This window comes from Heteronotia binoei, chromosome 12, assembly GCF_032191835.1.
Source record: "Heteronotia binoei isolate CCM8104 ecotype False Entrance Well chromosome 12, APGP_CSIRO_Hbin_v1, whole genome shotgun sequence".
In the NCBI taxonomy this organism is placed as follows: Eukaryota; Metazoa; Chordata; class Lepidosauria; order Squamata; family Gekkonidae; genus Heteronotia; species Heteronotia binoei.
In genome coordinates, this window is record NC_083234.1 from 62,870,210 (window position 1) to 62,896,865 (window position 26,656).

The window sequence follows — 26,656 nt, forward strand, 5'->3', positions numbered from 1 at the left end:
TAATATGCAAAAAATGTCCTGGTCAAAGGGGACCTTTCCTATTTTCACCATCAGAAAAGCTGGCTGGATCCAAGTCGCTGACTCCATGTACAAAAGCAGTCTATCTTTCAGCTCTAGGTGCTGGGTTGCAGCAGTAGAGGAGGGCCATTGCTTTCCTGCCCTGGTCTTGGGCTTTCTGGAGGCATCTTGATCAGACACTCTAGAAAACAGGATGCCACACTCACTGGTCCAGAGGGCTGGTCCAAGATTCCTTTTATCATTAAATAAGGAAATCTTTCTTTTGACATGTGGCTTTCAGGCTGGGTTGCTATCAGGTCAGAGGTGTTTATCTTTGCTTTCCCAGGGCAAGGCCACTCACAGTACAGATATGACCCCACATGCCAAGTATGCTGCTTGAAAGAAAGTACTGTTCCTTTTCTGAATTGTCTGCACCAGTTTTCCAAGTCCTTCCTGAGAATAGGGTTGCCAAGTCCAATTCAAGAAATATCTGGGGACTTTGGGGGTGGAGCCAGGAGCAAAGTTGTGACAGGTATAATTCTGGCCATCACATTTAAAGGGACTGCACAACTTTTAAATGCCTTCCCACCACTGGAAATAATGAAGGACAGGGGTGCCTTCTTTTGGGGCTCATAGAATTGGACCCCTTGGTCCAATCTCTTTTAAACTTGAACGGTCTTTTGAGGGGAGGCACTAGATGCTATGCTGAAAATTTGGTGCCTCTACCTCAAAGAACAGCCCCCCCAGAGCCCCAGATCAATTATCCATTATATCCTATGGGAATCGGTCTCCATAGGGAATAAAGGACTGCCCAGCAAGCATTTCCCTCCCCCTCTGCTTTCTGACGACCCTTAAGTGGGGGGGGGCCTCCAAACCGGGGGATCCCCTGCCCCCACCTGGGGATTGGCAATCCTACCTGAGAAATAATGTAGGATAGAGGCACCTTCTTCTGGGGCTCATAGAATTGGACCCCCTGGTGCAATCTTTTTGAAACTTGGAGGGTGTTTTGAGGAGAGGGACTGAATGTTATGCGGCAAATTTGGTGGCTTTACCTCAAAAAACAAATCCCCCCAAAGCCCCAGATACCATACGCTGTGGGAATCAGTTTTCATAGGGAATAATGGAGTGCTTAGCAGACATTTCTCTCCCCCCCCCCCCACACACACTTTCTGAAGCAGAGGGAGGGCCTCCAAACCGGGGGATCCTCTGCCCTCACCTGGGGATTGACAACCCTAAGTGAACTATCAGGATCGTTTCCAATATGTCTTCAGGCCTGGATATGGGATTGAAAAACATGGTCATCCTTGTGGATGATCTGCACTCGTAGATGGCTAGGGAGAGCCTACTGATCCTCTTGGACCTCTCAGCTATGTACTTGCTGGGGGTAGGAAATCTCCCATCCTTCAGCTTTCACTGCCGGCTTCTGCTCCTGCAGCCAGGGGGAGAAAATATTTCAAAAACTGCCATCAGCAAATGGTGTAACATCATTTCTGGGGGAAACCCAGAAGTGACATTGCTCCACTCTAGAGATTGCCAGGAACTTTGTATGGTTTTTGGTGGTTCCTGGAGCACAGTGACATCACTTTCAGTTCAGTTCAATTTATTATGGTCCATGGTCAGAGCCACAGTGGCATCACTTTTGTGTTTCCCCTAGAGCAATGTCACCCCAGAGTCGAAAATGACTGGTGCTTGCACAGGGGACTACCTTTACCTTTTTTTTAGAGTGACATAATGCCATTTGCTGATGGCGACTCCCCATGCCTGTATCCCCTCAGGCTTCTGGTTGCTAGGTGCTGGTTGGCAACCTGACATATTAGTGGATTTTGATATCATCATAAAAAATAACTACAAAGAAACTGTGTTCAATATTGCCACAAAATCATGCAGATAATATTTATACAATATCAACAACACATAACAAATCAATAGCAAGTATCAAAAATCCAAAAGGCTCAGTTATAAACAATGTCCTTGAAATGTGGCAGAAAATCCTCCTCCAGGTATTTTGCTGGTAATATTCTCGGGTAGGTATAATCTGATGTATAGAAGCCTCCTGAGATATACAACGTGGTTTCCTGATGTCTTGGCATATTTCAGAGCATAGCCCTTTGTCAGGAATTGTTATTCCACTTAAGGATAATTCTATTGGTCTAATTATTCACACTCATACAAGAAAATTTTCCTTTTTGGGGTCCTGATTAATACATTCTCACAGCCGTGCAGCTTCACATGAGCTTGAATTTTGTGAAGCTTCATGGCTGTGAGAATGTATTAATTGGGACCCCGAAAAGGAGAATTTTCTTGTATGAATGTGAATGCTCATATTCTGAAGCCCTGCTTCGAGTGCCTTCACTTTTCACAGAGAGGTGAACGGCAGCTCAAGACGGGGACTTCTCAGTCATGGCCCAATATTAGGGAACTCTCTCCCCAAGAACAGTTGTCTGTCCCCTTCCATCACTGTCTTTCACCAGTGGATGAAGACTTTTTTTGTTTCATTGGGTGTTCCCTCAATAACTCCTCCTTCTTGCCCTATGTTTTAATTGCTGGCTCTGTGTTTTGAGATCTATCTATCTATCTATCTATCTATCTATCTATCTATCTATCTATCTATCTATCATCCATCCTCCTCCTCCACCACTGCCATCATCATCATCATCATCATCAGGTTATAATTACTTTTATAATGTTCTGCTTTTAATTGTTAGCTGCCTTGTTGGTAAATAAATGCTATTAATTTTTAAATAATTATGAATTAAACATTAAATAATAATCAATTGAGTGTATTAGATTAGTGCACAAAGAAAACCATGTAATCCTAAATGGAGTTATACCCATCTGAGCCCAATAAATTTAGAAAGGTGTTAACTCTGTTAAAAGAAGATTTCCCTGTGTGAGAGACAGCAGGAGAGTGAATGCCGCTTCTAAGATGGAATTTGCATTTGCAATTTTAATAAAATTAATTGCTGGGGAGGGACAACAGTAATAATCAAAAAAGACCTTCTGAGTCAGACCTTCTATTGTACACAGTGCCCATTTTCCCACCATGACTCATAAGATGGCCCCCAAATTTACAAGCTCTGGTTTGGCACAGAAGCCGAAGCTTACCCATTAAGTTTATATCTGCTGACCATCCCTGGCCCGAAGGACATCCGTCTTGCCTCAACTAGGGCCAGGGCCCTATTTCAGTCTTGGCCCCCAGCCTGGTGGAATCAGCTCCTCTTGGAGATCCGAGCTCTCACTGAACTTGTACCTTTTTGTAGGGCCTGTAAAACGGAGCTATTTCACCAGGCCTTTAGTGGAGCCAGCGGGCGTTCTACTCTTTTGGGCATTCCTTCCATCGACCAGCCTTCGTGAGGTACAATCCCTGCTGTAATATTAAACTACCTCTTTACTGTGCCAGATTCTTAATCTATATAACATGTGCCTAATTGAGCCACCACCTGTAACTGTTTATGATCAAATTGTATTGTTTTATTGATATTTTGTGTTTTAATTATTTATACTGTTTTATAATGTTGTTCTCCGCCCTGAGCCCTTTATGGGATAGGGCGGAATATAAATGGTCTAAATAAATAAACTTTGTATCCCTAGCAAAGCCATGTAAGACAATCTGAAATTTATAAAGAATAAGAGGCCGTCACCAAGGGTCGCTTTATTAGATTTCAAGGCGGCTTACTCCCATTTTATTCTTTACTCTTTTGCCGGAGGGGGTAGCGATCCATCTCCCAGAAGGCGACAGGGGGACACTCTCCCCCCCCTCCCACCGGCAGCGGGGATGTCGCAGCTCCTCCCCTGAACGGAGCCGGCCGATGGGCAGAGCCAGAGGCCAGGCACCGATGCTGAGCTGGCGGCCCTCTGATTGGCGGTCCGGGCCGTGACGTCGCATTGGCACCACCAGCCTCCCCGCATCAGCATCTGCGGCCAGCATCACAATCCGGCCACGCCCGCCTGGGCCCGCCGCCGCCTCCTCCCTCCGCATCTCCCCCCCTCTGCCGCCCGCCCTTTGCAGTCAGCTGAGAGCCGAGCCCGGGCGCAGCTGCGGGGACCTGAGCAAGCAAAAGCAGGAGCAGCGGCGGCGGCAGGAAGGGGACTCCCCCTTCCAAAAAAGAGAGAGAGGAGCAACCGGGGCGCCATGGCCCCCGCCGGGCTTAAAGCCGTCGTGGGGGAAAGTAAGACTGAAACCCTTTTCATTTCCCTTTCTGTTCTCGATTTAATGGCAGTTAAGGGTGGGGAGGGGGATTATTGGGGATCCCTCCGTTTGGAATTGCAGGGATGGATGCTCAAAAGACCTGGATGGTGCAAAAGGTGGCTCGTCTGCCGCTGCTCGTGGGACTCCCTTCCTTGCCCTGGAACCTGTTTTGCTCTTGGAGGCAAATCCCAAACGGTGAAGCATTTGATATCAACGCTGTTAGCTGTCGTCTGGGTTAACAGATTGAAAGGGGAGAGGCGCAGAGCTGAGAGAGGAGAGCACATAAATATGCATTTCGGCAGAAATCACCACCGCCTCTTTTGAGACAGGAGGAGAGCCGGAGGAAATCCAAGCAACCCCCAATGTTTGGGATATATATATTTTGGGGGTGGGGGAGGGTAGAAGGTGGCTGCTGTTGGTATTTTTCTGCAGTGTACTGTCTGGAGGAGGAGCTAAAGTGCGTGTGCGGGGGGGGCGGTAGGGCCAGCCTTGTTTTGTCCTCGTCTCTCTCCCCCCCCCCTTCAATTCTGGATCTTTGCCTGGCCTTTAAGTGGGGCAAGGAAGAGACCCTGTTGTAGCCTATTTAAATCAGAAGACATGGAAGACTATGTAGGAAGGGATGTCAGAGTTGCTGATGGCAAGAGGAAGGCAAAGGTAGGATTTCTGGTTAGAAAACACATCGCTGTATAGACAGTAAATCTCAGCAGCCTGAAATAGATCCCACTGGATCATCAGCAGAGGCTGAGAAATCTCCTCCCCTGGTTGCTTTTGATGCTGTTTGCAGAAATTCCCCCTACAAGCACCTCCCCCAGACCCTGGAGAAGATCTGTTCCAAATCCTGCAGTGACAGTGCAAAGCATTCTGGTTGTTATTTTCCTCCCCCTCCCCACCCTCCTGCCTCTTAATAATATCTCATGTCTTGCTTTCTCCCTCCCCCCCCCCTCCCATAAAGCAAATGCAGCCCAAATTGAGGGAAGGGAAAATGCCGGTGAAACCTTGGGTAAAATCGACTGATCATTAGAATTGAAAAATGCATAGATTTTTTTTTTTTTGCAAAGTGGGAGCCCTAATTTTCTTCATGCGGATTACTCTGATTTCACCAAGGGTGGGAGGAGAGGACAGGCTTTGCACACGGTTCTAGAGAAAAACACTATTTCGCTTCTTTTGGTGTGTTTGTGTGCTGATCACTATGTTAAAGAATATTCAGAGAATTATGTATAGTGGGAGGGCTTGGTTGCTACTGCACAATGATTATATGTTGGGAGTTCTTAAAAATAAAAAAAATACAGCTTGATTGTAAGCTTATTCTGATCAGGTGAGAAAAACAGCAGAGTACAGAATCCTTCATTTAGATGATGGCGCTAAATCCTCTCTGCTTGTGGTTGGATGAGTCTATAAATAGGGATGGGGGAGGAATACTGGCTGAAATGACTTTAAAAATTACTCCATTAAATTACTGTTAATGGAGGTGTATTACTTGGGTTTCACTATGCCCCCCTCTCCGTAAACCATTACAGCCAAGTCCTATTTAAGAGGCAGATGTAAGCAGAATATTTCTGAGGGTTTTTTCTTTAAACAGCTGGTTAATACTATATATTGTTTAAGGGATGGGGAAGTTCCAACACCCAGGAATTGGCACCTCCAGTGTTTCCAGTATGGGCTCAATCCTACAGCCGATGCTAGAGCCTAGAGCTTGGAGGAAAGTCGGAGGGGGGGAGTGCGAAAATGAGCCTCTTGTATTTATAGCCTCTTTTGTTCCAGAAAACCACCTGCCCAGGGAGCTAATCCAGATCTCTGCAGCATTCTCTGTCTGTTTTTCTTTCTCCTATCTTCTGAATGGTGCTTAGGTGCTGGAAGGCAAGATACCCACACACACCCCCTCTTTGAGACAGGATGGGAACCCCCCCCCCCCCCTTTACGCTGCAGTATTTATATTTGAGGAATCCAGAACGGGGGAAAGGAACTGGGAAGAGCTTTTCATTTTCTTTCTCCTTTGAAATGCTCCCTGTTAGAGCTTGTAAAAGAGAGACACCTTGGGAATGGCTGGACAGTCGTGACCATGAAGCAAACAGCATGTGGGGCTGTCTACAGCTGCTGTCTTTGACGCATCATGCTGCCTTTTACGTTTTCTGCTTGGATACTGTGTACTTCAACAGAGGGAGAAAAGATTCTTCTAACAGCAGTTCAGTCTTCATGATCAGTCTTCCCACAGAAATGAAAAGAGAGGAACACTGGAATCAGTCTGTTCTCTGTAGTTTTCTAAACTGCATTTTATTTCTCCCAAGTGCTTTTTAAAGGTGGGGTGGGGTGAGGAGGGACGGATAATAGGCCATTTCCCCAATACTTGGATGAATTTACCCATTCTTTGTTTTTGTCTTTGTTTTGAGGCCCTATTGGAGCTTCTGTGGGTATAAAGTACCCTCAAGTCACAGCAAGGGGCTATCAGGGCAAGTGAGAGAACAAAATAGGAGTCAATTGCATCTTTAAGACCAACTTTGTTTTAATCAGAACGTAAGCTTTTGTGTGCTCTCTAAGCACACTGCATCAGACGAGGAATCCGGCACAGTGAGCAGAGCCACGCATAGCTGGTAGGCAATGGCTCAGAATGTAAAATGGTACAGATTTAAGATCCAATGACAGAATAGTAAAATTAACAAATTGAGCAAATCTTTGATCTGAGTAGCATGAGCATTCTGTCATTGGATTTTATATTTGTACCATTTTACATTCTGAGCCACTGCCTACCAGCTATGTGTGGCTCTGCTCACTGTGCCAGATTGCTCGTCTGATGAAGTGTGCTTAGAGCACATGAAAGCTTATGTTCTGAATAAAACTAAGTTGGTCTTAAAGGTGCAATTGACTCCTATTTTGTTCTACTTCAGACCAACATGGCTGCCTACCTGGGCAAGTGAGAGGCAGAGGTGGTTTGCCATTAACTTCCTCTGCAGAGTCTTCCTTGGTGGTTTCCCTTCCATGTACCAACCCTGCTTAGTTTCTGAAATCTGACAAGATCAGACTGTATCAGGATGGCCAAACAGCAGCTTGAGAGCCACGTATGGCTCTTTCACACACATTGTGTGGCTCTTGAAGCCCCCGCTGTCCCATTGGCTGACTTGGAGAAGGCATTTCTCTCTTTAAATCATTTCTCCAAGCCCGCCAGCAGTTTGGAGAATGCATTTAAAGTTGCTTTCTTTCCACCTCTCCATCCCTCCTCATTCCCCCATCTATTTCCCTCCCTCCCATCTAACGTTCATGCCTTGCAGCTCTCAAACATTTGACGTTTATTCTATGTGTCTCTTACGTTAGGCAAGATTGACTGCCCTATGTTACCTTCCCTCTGTACAATGGTGCTTAGGGAGGTATTAATTGCTGACTGGGTCTACTTAGTGGTGGCATCTTGACAAAAATATCAATCTGGAATTCACTTTTTTTTGTGCCGAGCGTTTGGTTAGGAACATGATTTTTCTGCCTCTTCTCCCCCCCCCTCCTGTTATCTTAGTTGGGTTGTGTGTTTAAAAAAACACAGAGATATTATATGCTGTATTGTATGATGCCTGGGAGTGGAACATGGGGTTAAAATTATTTTAAATCAATAGGAATTCCCTGGAATGTTGATATCTCGTAGTATGCTCTAGGAACTTCAGATATTCCTGGCAAATAGTACTCTGAGTCATGATCTCTGTGCCCAGTTTCCTAGGTTGATTTGAGTTGGGGTCTGGCATATAGAAGTGACCCTTGGCACATTCTACCTTTCTGGTTTTATAATTACCAGTGCAGCAATATATGGTATTTACTGGAGTGCCGTTGCAAAGACTAAGAAAGGATGTATCTGAAGAAGTTGTACATTCCTAGTCTTGGTTTCCTTTCCTCAGTTGGTTTTATTTTATTTTATCAGATTTATATCCCGCCCTCCCCTAACGGGCTCAGGGCGTCTAACAACAGTTTTGTGGCTTCTGCCCTGATATATATTGTTGTGTGTCTGTGTACCTAATATGTAATTTCTTTAATGTTTACTGCTGTTCTAAGTGTTGCGTTTTACTCAACGGAGTCTAACGGAATTTGTAGGCTGTTCCCTTTTTGCTGTGAATTAACAAAACACCCCATAGAGACAAAACCACCAAATGGGAGAAAGAAACGGAAATTGGTAGTAAGTGCTGGGAGCAAATGCTTTGTTCCACTGTGTGGCTCTTGCCACATTGTGAATGATTAACCCTTCATCAGAAGACTGTGAAATAAATTACTGCTGCAACTGTGTAGATGTTTTTTTCTCTGAGTGGTATATGTGTTTTCTCCGCCATTTTATCCTTACAACAACCTTGTGAAATTGGTTAGGCTGGGCCATAGAAGCAGAGATTAATTGGCTCAATCAACCTGAGCTTCATGGCAAAATAGTGAGACCTGAGTTCAAATCCCCCATTGTAAGCTGGCACTTTAGCCTTCCTCCATACAGGAATGTTGGGCAGGAAAGACCTGGATTTAGGATGGTAAATTGCTAAAGAATATCCAAAGGAGAGTATGAGGGAGCTTGTTTTTAAAAAGATATATTTGATTTCTTTCAGTTGGCTAAACCAACCATTATATTTCTGTGTATGCTCAAGGTTTTTCTGCGTTTCATTCATGAGCTGAACAGTGGAAACCCCCAACTTAATTGAATATATTATTACTTGTACAGGAGCATTTCTCTGAAGATGTGGGATCTTCCACCCAAACCCCCTTGGCCTTGATTCTTTCCTCCAAGGCTGATGTGTCTAGAGCATCCATTTCAAAGTTTCATCTAATTGGTCAATGGAAGGATGCAGCTAAATTACCATGGCTTTCTCGTGCAAAGCCTCACCCTTGGTACTGATGCATCAGTCCCAATGTCCCTCTTGTTTGCGATGGCTTCTTTATTAGAGATTTCAGTAGAGATCCCCTGCTAGCAGGTCTCTCTCTCAACGCAGATCCCAGAGTTCACTGTGACCATAGTGGAATCCTAGAGCCCGAAGGCATGGCTGTTACTGCTCTGTCAGGCATACAGTAATCAGGGAAATCTATTGCATAACTATCTTAAGGCAGTTTCAAGCAAGCTTTTCCATGTAGGTTCTTGCATTGTGGTCACTGATTTGGCATGCCCTGTTGAGAGGGGATGACAATGAATGTGGCGTAACGGCCAGATTGGTGGGGCTTGAATCCCCACTCATTTGTGAAGTTCATACATTTACTTTTGGCAGGCCGCTCTGAGACAAACATAGTTCTCAGGAGGGCAGAATATATTTCCTTGAGCTCACTGAATATGTTTTCTTGAGGAGAAGGTGTGATGATGTGATATATCATTTGCTGTTGGTTCTGGCCTATGGATTTTTTAACATTAAGCAAGAAATTCTTTTACAATGGGGATGCCTTTTTTTGACAGGCTTTGTAGAGTACACAACCAAATTACCATAAGGAACCAATTATCACAGGAAGTAGTTACAGCCATCAGTAAGCTGTGGCTTTAAAAGAGAGTCAAACTAATTTATGGAGGATAAATAATCTGTGATATCTAATTAGACCTTCCATGTTCAGAGGCACTGCACCTGTTAATTTGAGTTTCTGGGAAGGCAACGATGGTGGGAGGCCTCAGCCTGCATATCTAGCTATGGGAGTTGGAAGAGCCACTGTGAAACACTGGATGCTGAATGAGATGAACCATTGGTCTGATCCCGCAGCACAACTGCTAATGCTGATCTGCCCCACCTCTGTTTGCTAAGTCCCCCTTCAGTTGGCTTTTGGAGATAGCACTAAGGGCCACAAATGCATTTCAGAGCTTGCTTTCAATATCACAAGGACTAGAAATTTGGTTGATTTTGAGCAACCAACCAAGCAAAGTTTCTTGGGCTGGTGGATTCTGTAGAGAATCCTGGGAGAAAATGTGGCTCTTCTTGCCATGAATGCAAAATTCATTTTAAAACTCCCCCAGATACTTGTTAAAACAGTAAGGAAGGAAAATGGGGCTGATATCTTTAGAGTGAAGGTTTCATAGTAAGGGGACCACTCTGAAGATATCTGCCACCATTTCTCCTTCTGGCTAATACTCAGCCGCTTGCTACTAATACTTAATTTTTTTAAGTATTTGTGTACACGCACGTGCATGTGCTCATGCATCTGGAAGTCATGGCGACTTCTTGTGACCCCTACTGGGACTTGGATGTTTTTCAGACACGTGGCTTGATCTACCTGCCTCTGCATCCCAGCCGTGGTATTCCTTTGGAGGTCTCCCTTCCGAGTATTCACCAGAATCGGCCCTGCTTAGCTTTTGAAATCTGACCAACACTTAATTTTTGAACAGGTTCTGAAACTGGCTTGTAAACCATATAAAAATGGCTGGAAATTTGGAGGCAGTGCTATGGAGGATGGGATTTCTGGGAGGAGTTCATCTAGGATCTATTGTATTCCGTAGAGTTTGCCCTCCACAGCTAGGCCCCACCTGGAGGTTGGCAACTCTATGTGTCTGTCTGCCATCCTAAAAGCTCTGCACTATATTCCAAGGTGACTGATGACTGGAGGTGGCTACTGATCAGTAAGGGCTTTTTATGTTCAGATAAGAACATAAGAAGAGCCTTCCTGGATCAGACCAGTAGAAGAAGAATAACTGCAGATTTATACTCCACCCTTCTCTCTGAATCAGAGACTCAGAGCGGCTTACAATCTCCTATATCTTCTCCCCCCACAACAGACACCTTGTGAGGTGGGTGGGGCTGAGAGGGCTCTCACAGCAGCTGCCCTTTCAAGGACAACCTCTGCCAGGGCTATGGCTGACCCAAGGCCATTCCAGCAGGTGCAAATGGAGGAGTGGGGAATCAAACCCAGTTCTCCCAGTTAAGAGTCCGCACACTTAACCACTGTACCAAACTGGCTCTCAGACCAGTAGTCCACCTAGTCCAGCATTCTGTCTTACACCAGTTCTTCTGGACGGTTAACAGCAGGACATTGAGGCTAGGGCCTTTCCTTAATCCTGCCTCCTGGATCTGGGATTCAGAGGATTAGTGCCTCTGAATGTGGAGGTTCCCTTCAGTCGCCATGGTTGGCTAGTAGACGCTGATAGACATATCCTTCATGAATCTATCTGATTCCGTTTGTTACTGTGGCCATCACTACATCCTCTGGCAGTGAATGGCACATTTCAATTACTCTCTATGTAAAGTAGTATTTTTTTTTGTCCGTCCTTTTGTCCTGAACCTACTGCCCATCAGCTTTCTTGGATGCCGGCGTGGTGTAGTGCTTAAGAGTGGTGGACTCTAATCTGAAGAACCAGAGCCTGCTGGGTGACCTTGGGCCAATCACAGTTCTCTCAGAGCTCTCTCAGCCTCATCTACCTCACAAGGTGCCTGTTGTGGGAAGAGGAAGAGAAGGCAAATTGTAAGTTGCTATGAGATTGCTATGAGGCCTGGCACTGAAATGCGCAATCAAGAGTTCAACAGCAGGTCCTTCTCTCTAAACTGAGGATTCTTGTGGGCAAAAATTCTACTTTGTGAGCTACTAGCATTAAAGTTGTGAGCAAGCCTACATTTGACTATCACCTAAACCTTGCCTAGAGGAAGCATCTGTGCGTTTAGACTGAAAAACTGTGAGCAGACTAGTGAAAATCTGTGCATATTTGTTCACGTTCTCACACTAAAGGAAACCTTGGACCCTGTATATTTGTGTGGTTTTGCTGCATTCTAACTTATCCATTGAGAACTTCGTCTTTGCCGTCTCTCTTTCTTAGCTGCCCTGAGCCTGCCTTGGCGGGGAGGGTGGGGTATAAATAAAAATTTACTTACTTACTTTCTCAGTCTCGGTCTCTCTCTCAGCTATGTACACCTCTGGGTATATCCTGCTGTGAAATGCAATTTGTGTTGTGGTTCAGTGAGGGCCTTGGGGAGACATGTGTGGATCATCGGCACCTCTCTGATACACTGCCTTAGCCACGTGACTTGCCTCACTGTCTTTTCAGCTGTGGCTTCCTGATGTTCTGCATCCTCAGAGCGCAGGCTTCCCTTCCTTGCTGTGCACTCATCTGCTGTTCTTTCCTCACTTCCGTTTGTGGCTGCGGGGCTTCCTTTTCTAGGAGAGCCCGAGGGCAAAGATCGTATGAGGAATTATTTTCCTCAGAGACATGAGGTTTGTCTTGGGGATGAAGCTGAATTTCAAAAGCTGTCTGGTTCCATTTGAATACCCCCCTTACAACTTTTGATCCCCTATGAGAAACATGCACACAGCCTCCCGAATTTTGTCCTCTTCCCCCCCCCTCCTTTCTTTGTCAGATTGGTCCTGTTTAACTTTCAGCTTTATTTTGCCGTTGGTGGCACAAAAGAGTATCACTAATATAAATGCTGTAGAGAAAAAGCCGATGAGAGGGACTGTTCGCAAAATCGAAAAGAACCTGCTTTGTCCCTCTTTGAATGGAGTAGTTCTGTCTTTGACATTGTTACAGAGGTCTTATCTTTTGATAATGTCCTATAGGAATATACTTAGAGTTTTAATAGAGAAAAACGGGATTGTCAGCAACTCTCTTAAGTAATTTGTTCACCTTTTAGAGTGGGTTATGACCTAATAGGTTACTATTGTGATTATGGTTGTGAAGAAGAGGAAATCATATAAAAGATGCTAGTGAGAGACTCTGTTGCTGGAGGAATGGTTAAGGGAAAACTTGAAAGATCACATGCTCATAATTAGTAACATCTGCAAAGAGAAGAAGAAGAAGATTGCAGATTTATACTCTACCCTTCTCTCTGAATCAGAGACTCAGAGCGGTTTACAATCTCCTTTATCTTCCTCCCGCACAACAGACACCTTGTGAGGTGGGTAGGGCTGAGAGGGCTCTCACAGCAGCTGCCCTTTCAAGGAAAAGTCCTACAGGAGCTATGGCTGACCCAAGACCATTCCAGCAGCTGCAAGTGGAGGAATGGGAAATCAAACCCAATTCTCCCAGATAAGAGTCCGCAGATCTGGTTCTCCCAGATAAGGGGGTTGGGAGACCCTCCAGTGAACGTGTGGGTCCTCTGCTGCCAGACCCTACCCCCCAGCTGCTAATCAGTTGGCCAGCAAGGAACTTACCAGTAGAAAGAAGGCAGCCTCGGCCACCCCACTGACATTGCACAGGAAGTGATGGAGGGTTGCCAATCCCCAGGTGGGGGCAGGGGATCCCCCGGTTTCGAGACCCTTCCCCCGCTTCAGGGTCATCAGAAAGCGGGGGGAGGGGAGGGAAATGTCTGCCGGGAACTCTTATTATTCCATATGGAGATTTATTCCCATAGAAAATCATGGAGAATTGATCTGCGGGTATCTGGGACTCTGGGGGGGGGCTGTTTTTTGGGGTAGAGGCACCAAATTTTCTGTATAACATCTAGTGCCTCTCCCCAAAGTACCCATCAAGTTTCAAAAAGAAGGTGCCCCTATCTTTAATTATTTCCTATGGAAGGCAGGCATTGAAAAGGTGTGCCATCCCTTTAAATGTGATGGCCAGAACTTCCCTTTGGAGTTCAATTATGCTTGTCACAGCCATGATCTTGACTCTACCCCTAATGTCTCCTAGCTCCACCCCCAAAGTCCCCAGATATTTCTTGAATTGGACTTGGCAACCCTAAAGTGATGTCATGCCAGTGACTTTCAGGTGACATTCTGATATGCCCAAATACCAGAAGTCACTTGTATGATGATGTCACTTTCTTTGTGACACTGGCAATATGGCCTAGGCCTTCTTCTTTCTGTTGGTAAGTTCTCCTATCCCCCTCTCTGTAAATGAGATGTTTGCTTCTCCTTCTGGAAACAAGGAGCATGGAATGTAGGCTGAAATGGTTGAATTACAAAATGTCCAGCACGACTAGCTATAAAAGAATATGCATTTGATATTTTGTTGGTTTGTCGTGTTACAAACCATCTCAGAAGATGCTCTGGCTGCTAGTATCTTACTCAGTTCCGCAGGGCCTGTAAGACGACCCTCTTCCGGTTAGCCTACGCCTGACTAGACAAATGTAGCTTTCTAGATCTTAGATTTTTGTGATTATACTGTACAGTTTTAATGTAAAATGTAAAATTTTAAGGTTTTTAGGTTTTAAATGTTTGAATTTAAATGTATTAATTTGTTCCGATTTTATTCTTTTATTGTTTGTTGTAAGCCGCCCTGAGCCACTTGTGGGAAGGGCGGGATATAAGTCACGGAATAAATAAATAAATAAATAAAATGGTATGGTTCACATGCAGAAAATAACTACATAAGCTAAGAATTGCTCACTCTTTTTTAAAGGGAAAGATTGAAGCTGGCTTAAAAAGATACACAATTAAGTTCAAAATTTCTGAAGTTTTTATGAATAAAATGAGGTCAAAAACGGTCTTTTGGCAGAGATTGCAATTTCTTGCCCCCCCCCTCCCCCATGACTGGGCTGGGCCCATTTTCCCCCCTGTGAAGTATCCAATCACATCATGTGTTTTGCTGCTCCGGAAGCATCTTATTCACTGTTTCTGGGAGTTGGTGAAAGAACACATGATGTTATGGTTTGTCATACATCTCAGGAATGAAATGTTATGGCAAGAGGTTACGACTGCATGAGGGGTTGTTTCTGAGATTTTTGGTTGCAAACCCCATTTTACGCAAATGGTAGAAACCAGCTATGCTTGTGAGCACGGTAGTACAGTCCAGAGGCTCTGAAGGCACTGAATTTTCTATTCTGTTCTTTTTCATGTTCTATATCAGGGGTGGCCAAACTGTGGCTCAGGAGCCACATTTGGCTCTTTCACACATATTGTGCAGCTCTCGAAGCCAGCTTGGAGAAGGCATTTCTCTCTTTAAATAACTTCTGAAAGCCAAGCCACCTGGCAGCTTGGAGAGTGCCTTTAAAGTTAAAGTTGCTTTCTTTCCATCTCTCTTTCCCTTCCCCCATCTTCCTTCCTTCCTTCCTTCCTTCCTTCCTTCCTTCCTTCCTTCCTTCCTTCCTTCCTTCCTTCCTCCCTCCCTCCCTCCCTCCCTCCAACATCTGACATACGTGTCTTCTGGTCTCAAACATCTGATGTCTATTCTATATGGCTCTTACATTAAGCAAGTTTGGTCACCCCTGTTCTATATCTTGGTCCTCTGACCCTGTTTTTTAAAACATGAGAGCTAGAAACTTGGGCTGACGTTTAGTTCTAGGTTTATACAGTTAGTCATTGGCAGCAATAGTGATCATTGGCAGCAATTAGTGACCTTGGATGGGAGAAGGCACATTTTCTTCACACCTAAAGATGCATTGAGTCATTTCAAAATGGCTCAGATTATTCTTGATGAAAATGTGCATAGGATATGCAGGTTGAGATCAGCTTTGGCACATAACTACTATATTGAAACTCTTTTAATGAATGCCAAGATGCTTTTACGATATTGAAATCCAGTGTCAAGTTTCCTCTCTGCTCTTGTGGAGGATGGCTGCAGCGCCTAGTTTATGGTCTAAGTATATATAAATCTGCCTTCCTGTAGGAGAACTGCCAGTACCATGTGATCACTCAACTATAAACACATTTGCTTGGGAGCTCTTGAAACCTCTTATGGTTTGCTATATGTCTCTGCCGCAATCTTCTTTTTTAACCCTAAATCCTTTATATTTCTTAACAGGTGCTTCAGAGGTATCTTCTGGCAATTTTGCTTTGTATCTAGATGTTTCCTTACATCCCCTCCCAGGAAGGGGCAGATGGAAATGTTTGTTAATTTATTGAAGGCATTCATTTGGCCACCTCTCCAGAGGCCTGCTTGAGATGGCTTTACAAGCAAACGCATCATAAGTAATCAGTGTTAAAAACAAAGCAAGCATAAAAACATTTTTAAAAATGCCGAGCACCCTAAAAATTAATTCGTAGAACAGATCTCAGACCAGACCATAAAACAGGTAAAAAGATGTAAACTTAGTTAAAATTCAGGTTAAAAATAAGTGGTCTGGTGTTTAAAAGATGACAATAGGAGCCAGTTTAATGTCAAAGTAGAAGGTGTTTCACTGGTGAGGTGCTGTCAGTGGAAAAAAAAAAAGTTCTGTCTCACCTCTGTAGGTGGAGGCACAGAGACCATGACTTTTGACGGTTGGCCAGTCTTCAGTTGGGTGACAGGAGAAAGCCCAAAGGTTTCGTGATAGCCAGCCTCCAAAGAAGCAATAATACACTTATACAAACTTACAAAACAAATTTCTGTAATATTCAAAACACTCTCAGACAAACCATCTTACAAACATACCCTGATTTACAGAACACCAAAAGTGAAAACAAAGGAAGAAAATAGTCTTTGAAAGTTCTTAATAAACAGTCCTTCCACATTCAAAGGAATCCTTGGTCCAGTTGCTCTTGAGGAGACCCTGTAGTGTATCTGACTGGTTTCAATTCCAAATGTATTAAATACACAGCATCACACAGAGACGCAGTAGTACTTTATATTCTCTCGTTTCACTTAGAAGTCTTGCAAGACTTTTGGCAAATTGTAGCTTAACTGTGTGCAAAGAATTGAAATCTTGCCATGCTCTAATAAAGTTGGTCAAAGCTTCTAGTGAAATGAGATAGGTGCCCCTATCCTCCATTATTTCCAGTGAAGGGAAGGCATTTAAAAGGAGCATGGTCCCTTTAAATGTGATGGCCAGACCTCCCTTTGGAGTTCAGTTGTACTTGTCACAACCTTGCTGCTGGCTCCACCCCCAAAGTCCCCAGATATTTCCTGAGTTGAATCTGGCAACTCTAGCTTCTGAGCATGGGGGTGGGTAGGTTATGCTTTCTCTTCCACAGTGTAGATCAGGGTTGGGGAACCTTTTTTTTGCCAAGGGCCATATGGATATTTATAACATCATTCGGGGGCCATAAAAATGATCAACTTAAAAAAACAGTGCTCCGCCAAGGGAGAATGATTCAGGCCAGCAAAATTAATGCAAATAATTGTTTTTCTATTTGAAGTCATGTGGGGAGAGCCTAATCTGACACACACACACACACCTGGCCCGCCGCCCTAGGCAAATGCATAGATCAAGGGCTTTTCTGTAGAAAAAGCCCAGCAGGAACTCAGTAGCATATTAGACCACATCCCCTAATATTAGCATATTAGGTCACACTCATTAGCATATTAGGCCACACCATCTGGGATAATCAAGTGTGAACTGAACTGTGACAGTAACTTTTCCAGGCCCTGCAGCAATTCTGGCCAGTCAGCCAGGCCCCAGGGAGGCTGCTGCATAGTACATCTGGGCCCTGTGATCCCTGCCTGGCCCTGGGGAGGCTGCTGCACAGTGTGGCTGGGCCCCACAAATCTTAACTGGCCAGTCAGGCCCCAGGGAGGCTGCCACATGGCTCGGTTCGGCCCAGCAATCCCCGAGGGCCACATCAAGTGACCTCGAGGGCCGCGTACGGCCCTCGGGATGGAGGTTCCCCACCCCTGGTGTAGATAGATCCAGATGGGCAGCCGTGTTGGTCTGAAGAAATAGAACAAAGTTAGAGTTCAGTGGCATCTTTAAAGCCAAAAACGTTTTATTGAGAATGTAAACTTTTGTGTGCTAAAAGCACACTTCATCAGATAATAGTATGGGATGGAATCAGCAGTCCTACATTTATAGTGGGCAGTGAATTACTATGCAAAATAGTGAAAATGTTTTTAGCAGATTAAAAGAACAATAAGTTGGGGTCTGGTAATCGTCGGTTTAAGTTGACTGGGTGGAAAAAACAGCAAAGGAACTGGAGATTGATATCTATGTCATTAGGTTCTTTAGTTGTTAAAAGTAATAAATTAGAGTCTGTTGTAATGTTTCATTGGTCTCCTCTAAAGCATGGGTTAAAATAACAATACAATGGATGCATACTTCTCAAGTATGGGTTAAATTAATAACTGTCTCTCTTAGAAAAGGATGTTGCTAGTTTAACCCATACTTGAGAAGAAGTACACATCTACTGTATTCTAATGCATTTTTGTATTAGTATTAGCTGGGACTTCCTGGAGAGTAAATCAGTGAGTATCATGCTTTTGGAAACTCATTTTCAGTGCTACTTATTAAGATATCCACAGATTGAGAATGCATTTGTCATTGGACTTCTGTTGGATATACTTTGGCTATACCTTGAGTATACTTACACGGAGAGACTTGGTGGACTGTGTGTAGACATTTTTGTATGAACTGTATGGATTATAGATTATTTTGTAAAATGCGTATGAAATTTTGCTACAGAATTATCATTAGAATTTTGGATATATTTTTGGCTTAGTTATTTGGTTACGATACTTTCAGGTATATTCGTGTTATTGCTGCTGTGTGTAACCTTCTCTCTGGTTTGCCACATACCCAGTAGTATCTAGGCAAGGGTGTTCTCTATCCGCTGGAGTTTCTGAGTTGTCTTTAAGGGCAGAGCCGTGTAGAATGCATTGCAGGAGTATAGCCTCGAGGTAACAATAGCATGGATCCATATAGCCCAGGTTAGCTGAATCAAGGTTAGGAAGCCATCTTTTGAGCTACATGGAGTTGGGTTTTTTTGCAAAAGCATTAATTTGCTTTTCAAGCAGTAAAGCAGGACCCAGTATCACCACTAAGCTCTTAATAGAGTCAGCGAGAGCCAGATGGACTCTATTAACTGTGAGGAGCACCATGTCCTTCAGAACCTTGACCTTCCCACTCAATATTATTTCCGTCTTGTCTTGACAGGATGACACTGTTGGTGTGATCTGATACTTGTGAATGAGAAGATGCAATTTTTGGACCTCCCTAATCACATTGGTGCCATTTTCTTTTTAGATCTCCTTGTTCCCTGACGTTTCGCTCACTGAGCAATCTGTGGCCTTTGAGCAGGCTTGAAAAAGTGGTCGTTGCTGTTGTTGTATCATCCTAACCAGGGGTGGAATTCTAGCAGGAGCTCCTTTGCATATTAGGCCCTCCCCTGATGTAGCCAATCCTTCAAGAGCTTACAAAAAAGGAGCCTTGTAAGCTATTGGAGGATTGGCTACTTCAGGGGTGTGTGGCCTAATATGCAAAGAAGCTCCTGCTAGAATGCCACCCCTGATCCTAACTCTATTGCAGTGTAGCTACAAACATTTTTTTTAAGAAGCCCTCTGGTGGTGTTTGGGGGCTCGGAACAATGTTCCCTCTAAGCTGCAGAGCCTTGTGAGCAAAAATTCTACTTTGTGAGCTACCACGTGAATTAGTGTGCTCTGGGGCCATTTTTCCTGAGCTAAGACAAAAATGTGTGAGCTGGAGGCTAAAAATCTGTGAGCTAGCTCAGCTTAGAGGTTGTGAATGGTGGACGCGAGGGGATAACAAGGAAAGCACAAGAGAATCCCCCTGTGTGGATGCTCTGTTGCTACTGCAGGCAGGAAACTGTTGTGTGGTTGCAGCTGTGGACCTCCCAGGCACCTTTTCTGGCTTGACCTTTAAGTATCTGATGCATCCGTCCGCACATTTTGAGATCTGTGTTGGAAAGATGCTGGCATGGAAACTGAATTCTGAAGAATGACAATGCTAGAAACACGTCACCAGCATTCAACAAGACATTCTCCAAAGGAAAAAAATAAACAGGGACAGTGGTTGTCCAAAGGTAGTAAAGAGAGCATATGATCCTGCTGGTGAAGGTTAGACATGAATTCTTTATCTCTGCATTGCAAAGAGTTTTTAAGTCCCTGTTCCTGCTTGGCAAAGGGTTGTGGTGCTGGTGGTGGATGGGTGGCTGATATAACATTCTGTTTTGGGATTTTAGAGGTGTGGTTGTTTCCTTATGTGGGGATCACCAAAATGTCCTGCCAAGCTGGCCATCTTCATGCATGTAATCATGTGCTATAGTTGACAGCAATGTTTCCTCTAAGCTGAGTTACTGTGAGCTAGCTCACAGCTTTTTAACCTCCAGCTCACACATTTTTGTCTTAGCTCAGGAAAAATGGCCCCCAAACAAATTGATTTATGCAGTAGCTCACAATTTTAATGCCAGTAGCTCACAAAGTGGAATTTTTGCTCACAAGCCCCCACAGCTTAGAGAGAGTATTGGTTGACAGATCTCTGGGCCACACCCTGGCAGGGTTTCCTCTCTGGAAGGCAATTGTTGATGGTTAATGCATTTTTCCAGCTGATCTGCATCTAGCAGTCTGATTCTCATGCAGAGGTGGTCCATGTTAACGTTTTCCACCAGTTTTCTGGATTAGAAGTGGAAGACCATGAGCAGGGAACTGAAAGCAAGTGTTGTGCATGTCTGTGGCCGTGGAATCAATTCACCATGAGGACACCATGCAACAGAAAGTTCTCAGTAGTGGGTCTGGAGAAGGTTTGCATACATTCTGCAGTTTGACAAACTTATGAAGAAGAAGATATTGGATTTATATCCCGCCCTCCACTCCAAAGAGTCTCAGAGCGGCTCACGATCTCCTTTACCTTCCTCCCCCACAACAAACACTCTGTGAGGTGGGTGGGGCTGGAGAGGGCTCTCACAGCAGCTGCCCTTTCAAGGACAACCTCTGCCAGAGCTGTGGCTGACCCAAGGCCATGCTAGAGGTGTGGGGAATCAAACCCAGTTCTCCCAGATAAGAGTCTGCACACTTAACCACTACACCAAACTGGCTCTCCATGAAACCAGTCTAGAGTTGTGTATGGAATTCAGCACTTCCCAAAACTAGCAGGTTTTTAAAAAAATCTCCCTATGACTTAAGGTCATAAGAAGAGCCCTGCTAGATTAGGTCAGTGGTCCATCTAGTCCAGCATCCTGTTTCTTGCAATGGCTGACATACAGTGCCAGCATACAACATACATACATATAAGCAGAGTTACAACCTTGTAAGCCTTTTGACATCAGTGGATTTAGAAGGATGTAACTCTGTCTAGGATTGCACTGGTAAAGGCCAAGGCCTTCCTCTCATGTTGCCTGTTAACACCGGCTTTGAGATGAATGGAACAGTTTTACTGTAACAGCATGGCAACCTATATGTATTAACTGGAGATAAAACATCACCTTGGACATGTAGGTCACCATCATGAGATGTGCGGGAAGATAGAATTTGAGTCACGCAATCTCTTGGTGGCTTAAAATGTTTTCCCTTCCGAGAAACAACTAGCATTTGTAGAAAATAAATAAATAAATAAATAAATAAATCACCTAGTCTTGTATTACTTTCAGAATCCAGTCATCTTTGAAAGCACTTATGAGAGAAGAGGCTGTGTGTGGAGAAAGGTAGCACATCAGGGGAGAGGTTCCTAGCTTCCTATTTTCATAAAGCTTTTAGAACAGGGGTGGCCAAACTTGCTTAACATAAGAGCCTGATAGAATAAACGTCAGATGTTTGAGAGCAGGAAGGAAGTAGGTGGAGAGAGGGGAGGGGGAGGTGGAAAGACAGTAACTTGAACTTTAAATGCATTCTTCAAGCCGCTGATTGGCTTGGAGAAGCTATTTAAAGAGACACATGCCTTCTCCAAGCTGGCCAACGGAGTGGTGGGGGCTTGGAGAGCCACACAATATGTGTGAAAGAGCCACATGTGGCTCCCTAGCCACAGTTTGGCCACCCTTGTTTTAGAAAACGGGGAAGTGCATCAGCATGAAGTGACACATTCCCAAAGCACCAGATGTAACTTTTGATGAATGCATACCTCTGTTGGGATAGGAACAGTTCTGGGGAACTGCAATATAGCTGTCAACCTGTTTGTTTGCTTCTGTTCTCCCATCAGACCTAATTAATCTATTTGTTAAAAGATCATTGCAGAAACATGTGAAGCTTGGACACTGAACAGAGCTGTGCCGCATAAACAATGACTGCCCACTGCAGTTTTCTGTCCCTCCACGAATTGTACCCACTTGGTTTAATGGACCCTCAGAAACACCATGGGAGTCAAAGTGGGGAGGCTGCAGTGAGGGGGAATCCACAAAAATTGCATTCAGTGGTGGCTAAGTGGTAGAGCATCTGCTCGGTAAGCAGAAGGTGCTAGGTTCAATCCCTGGCATCTCCAACTAAAAAGGGTCCAGGCAAGTAGCGTGAAAACCTCAGCTTGAGACCCTGGAGAGCTGCTGCCAGTCAGAGTAGACAATACTGACTTTGATGGGGGAGGTATTTGTGAGTTTCCTGCATTGTGCTGGGGGTTGGACTAGATGACCCTGGAGGTTCCTTCCAACTCTGTGTTTCTATGATCGACTCAGGGTCTGATTCAGTATAAGGCAGCTTCATATGTTCATCTCAAATGGAAGGCACATAGAAGACCCCACGCTGAGCTTTTGGTGTTCTGTTCAGTAAAGGAAAGACATGCTTTAAGGCTGCGTGAACAATATTTTTCCTGTTTTGCTCCTCAGAAACTGCTGTGAAGACACAAAGCCTTACAATATGCCATACACTGGTGCATGATTTGTACATAGTGTTGGAAGCCAATTGCTGTCTAAAGCCCTTTGTGCTCCACGTTGTGAGGGGACAGAGTCCCATGATCGAGATGCCAGGAGCATGTAGGGATCTGTCCAGAGTAGCTGTTCAGTGATGCCTTTAAAATGTACCTGTCTCCCTTTTACCTTTTCTTGTGGGTGCATCGTATCAATCTGGTATTGGAGTGCTTGCAAACGTTCTCCTCGTCCCATCAAGGCTGTCGCTTTTTATCCTCTGCTACTTTAGGAGAAGATAATTTCCCCCTTATAATCCCCCCCACCTAAAATGGGTTTTTTTGAGAGTTGGACAGGGAGGACTTAGAACCTCTCCTCTTGAGCCTTCAGTCCAATACACGGAATGTGTGTCTTGAGCCGTTCCTGAGGACCCCACTCTCCAAGTTCCATCCAAATACCCTGTGCAGATCTTCCTTTAAAAACACCCCTCCCTTGTTTCTGGGCTTGCTGAGCTGGAAGCTGTGCCCAGAGGCGGATTAAGGCTCACTGGTGCCCTAAGCACTGACCAATCTTGGTGCCCCCCTCCTTTCTACACTGACCCAGTCCATTTTAGTTGTTGACCTGTCTGACCAGATATACAATGCAGGTTGCAGCAAAAATTTATTCATAACACAATATACTGTACAAACTAAGCCAAGCTTGGGCTACATAAAGTTCTACAAAAATGCAATACAATGTCTATTTTAATATTTCACAAGTTAAATGTATCAAAGTTCCAATATTCATGACCTGAAAAGCATTTTTCTACATTTCATTTTCGCAAAATCATTGATAACATCCTTGAAATTTATACTTCTCAGAATGTCTGCTTCAATTGTTAATATACACATTGAGTTGAGTCTTTCTTGAAGCATAATTGATCTATTTGGGGTTTTTTTATAAGTTTCAGTCGTGAGAAATACCTCTCTGTTGTGTAGTTGGTGACCATTAATATTAAAAATATTCTTAAGGCAATTTCAACATTTGGAAAGGCACTCTCTAGTTTGTCTTCTGTAATTGTGTTGTAAAGTTCCATGTGAGTGAAAGATGTTTTCTTGGTTGTTTTAAACTTATGAAGAACATATGAATGGAACTGCTGAAGCTCTGTAGACAAAGTGTTGTTCGTGTCATCTGGATAAACATCAATGAGTGTCCGACAAGTCTTTGAGTACCTTTCACTTTCTGATAATTGGGAATTAGCACCTTGTTGGGTGGCATTAGGAACATCTGTCAGACAAGAGAATCTGTCTGCTATTTCAGTGTACAACTTTTGTCTCCTCTTCATTTCCGTTTCTGACTTTTCAACAATTATGTAAAAAGTGCAGATACGGAATTTGTCTCTGGCACTGAGAATGACATTTCCATTGTTGGGCATTATCTTTCTTATATGCTTAAGCGTTTGAGTTGCTTTGTATTCTACATCAGGGAGCATGTCCTTTGCAAGTGATTCAAATCTCTCAAACTCATCTCTTGATGTGTGCAACTGGCCTGCCAGTGATGAATACAAATCTGCACATTTTTGCAAAAAAAAAACATTTTCACTTTGAAGAAGTTGACTTGTTCTATGAAACTTTTCTAAAGTTTTATTCCAAAAATTCAGCATGAACACAAATTCCAGTTCTTGCATCTTGTTTGCAATATTCTTTGCCTCCCTTCTAGTGTCACCTTTTTGCAACTGGTCATCTGATAAGTCTTCCAAAGCTTCCAGAATCTTGAAGACAGAGTTGATAATTGCTGTAGTTGCCGCAGCATGTGCTTCCCACTGGTGTCTGAAAGTGATTTCAACACTTTTTCATTTCCAATGCAATCTTTGAGAATTCTCCACCGAGCAGTTGAGGCTGAAAAGAATGTGTAGAGCAGTTGTACAGTGGAAAAGAAATCTACTGCAACCTGACAGCAATCCACAGCACTTCGTCCAACTAAATTTAGTGAATGAGCTGCACAGGGTACATAAATGGCAAACTGATTTGCATCCAAAAGTTTTTGCTGCATACCATTGTAATGTCCAGACATGTTGGCAGCATTGTCGTATGACTGCCCTCTGCATTTAGCAAAATCCAATTTACAATCATCACATAAGTACTTCAACACCTGCTGTGCCATAGCTTCACCTGTGTGGCTTTGTAATTCCAAAAATGTGATAAATTGTTCAACTGGCTGTCCATCTTGCAAGTATCTGAGCACCATGCTCAGTTGGTCAACATGTGAAAGCTCAGGTGTTGCGTCCACAGACAGACTGAAGTACCCAGAAACATTAATTTCATCAATGATGACGGGTTGCACTTTCTTTGCCATTAACTCAATTAAGTTCCTCACATATCATTTTGGACAGGTACGAAGGGTTGCCTTTTCCAGCATTGCCATACTGTGATATGTGAACAGCCAAGAATGGGTCAAACTTGCATCAATTCGAGTAGCCCCAAATAATTCCCATTATTGAGAGACCCAAATTTATCCACTTTTCCTCGGAATGCCAGTCCTCGTTCAGCCAGTGTGCAAATGACTGCTACAACATTCCGAAGCACATTCTCCCAGTAATTGTACTCCTCTTCAATTTGTTTTTCCAGTGGCTGTGTTTCCTAAGCCTTGTTTCCGAGTTAAATATGTCAACATGGCATCTCGGTGAGTTGTACTTTTTTCATGGTTGTTGATTACAGCAGTGTTTCGCCAGTCACTGAATCCCTCATTTCTAGCCAAATGCATTGACCCTTTGGGCGCAAATAGTTTACAAACAGAACAGTAAACCGATCCTTTTGAAGGAGAGTACAATAGCCATTCTCTCTTGTAGTGTTCACCATTGGCTTTTATTCCAAAAAATATCTTCTGTGAACAGCATCTCTTTGGCTTCCCACTGATGAAATTGCGACACGATTTGTCAAATGGCCCATTGTGGTGCTGACATTCACTGGGTCCACAAGCAACCCAATAAGTCACATCATCACCATATAATTCATCCCACAACCCTGGGGCTTTAGCTTTGTTCATTTCATCCTTGGTCAGTTCTCTAAACTCCTTGGACAGTTCAAAAGCATTTACACATCTTGTCGTGGAAGTAGGTCAAGGTTGTGGCACTTCGTCGTGTGCAACGTCATCATGAAAATCTGGCCTTGCACCAACACTGCCTGTTTCTGATGAAGGAGATAGATTTGATTCACTTCCTGTCTCTGAAGACTGACACTGGTTTTGATCTGGATCATCTTCCTCTGCAGTTTGTATGAAGAAATCTGTCCGCTTTCCTGTCTTGGCTACAACAGACAGATTCTTTTGCTCGTTCTCTTTTGCACGTTTTCTCTTTTGCGCACCACTCAACTGAACACGCTTCATTTTTGATGTTTACATGGGGCTGAAATTAAAAAGGGGCAGAGAGGGTCATTGAAATGACTGTCATGACAACTAAATTTGGCTCCATCATGTTACTTTTAAACATATGCATTTTACCTTTAAACATAGCCTATGACACTGCGCCTCGCCAACAAAAAGTAGAAGATAACCCTAGGGTGCACCATGATCAATTTACACTAGTTTTATCAAATTTTTTTTTAACAAATCTTCATTCATTTTTTTCTTTCCACCCTTTTCCCAATTTTGTGGTGCCCCCTTTGGCCCTGGTGCCCTAAGCATGTGCTTAGTCTGCTTAATGGTTAATCCACCCCTGGCTGTGTCTGACTCCAGCAGTGCTGCAGTGCAGCCCTCTGAGGCTCAAGAGCACGGCAGAGGAGACGCTGAGTGGGCCAGGCTGGGTTTGCTGCAGAGAAACTGAATCTTTCTCCCTCGTATTCTTCTCATCTTACATACAATGGCCCACCTGGGGGATTCTTTGTCTGCTCTGCCAAAGCTGGCTTAGGATGGGAATTAATCGGCTCGTGTAGTCTCTAAAAAAGTAGAGTGAATTAAATCAGAGCAGCGAGTGCACGGGAGGAGCTGCAGTCATGCTGAATTGGGTAGAAGGCCAGGTGGTGCTGGATCTGACCCTTGTTGGAGGAGCTAAATAACAGGCACTTTACTGCAGGCAGCTGAACAGGACAGGAGCAAGCTGGCCAGAGAACTGTTGAACCAGCAAGGTCTAGAGTGCAACCAGTTTATATAGCAGGGATGGCAAAACTTGCTTAACGTAAGAGCCGCGTAGTATACATGTCAGATGTTTGAGAGCCCCAAGATGGAAGGGAGGGAAGA

General features: G+C 44.0%; 1 protein-coding gene across 2 annotated transcripts in view; it reads left to right on the plus strand.

Moving 5' to 3' along the window:
* The first annotated feature begins 3,983 nt into the window (after nt 1-3,983).
* Nucleotides 3,984-26,656, plus strand: part of STXBP1 (syntaxin binding protein 1) — a 61,207-nt gene continuing 38,534 nt past the window's right edge. The window contains exon 1 of one of the 2 annotated variants that reach the window (XM_060250753.1): nt 3,984-4,166. In XM_060250753.1, coding sequence (XP_060106736.1) covers nt 4,130-4,166 — 37 coding nt within the window. In that variant the 5' untranslated portion in view covers nt 3,984-4,129. The remainder of the gene's footprint in view (nt 4,167-26,656) is intronic. The other variant, XM_060250754.1, reaches the window with a different exon arrangement.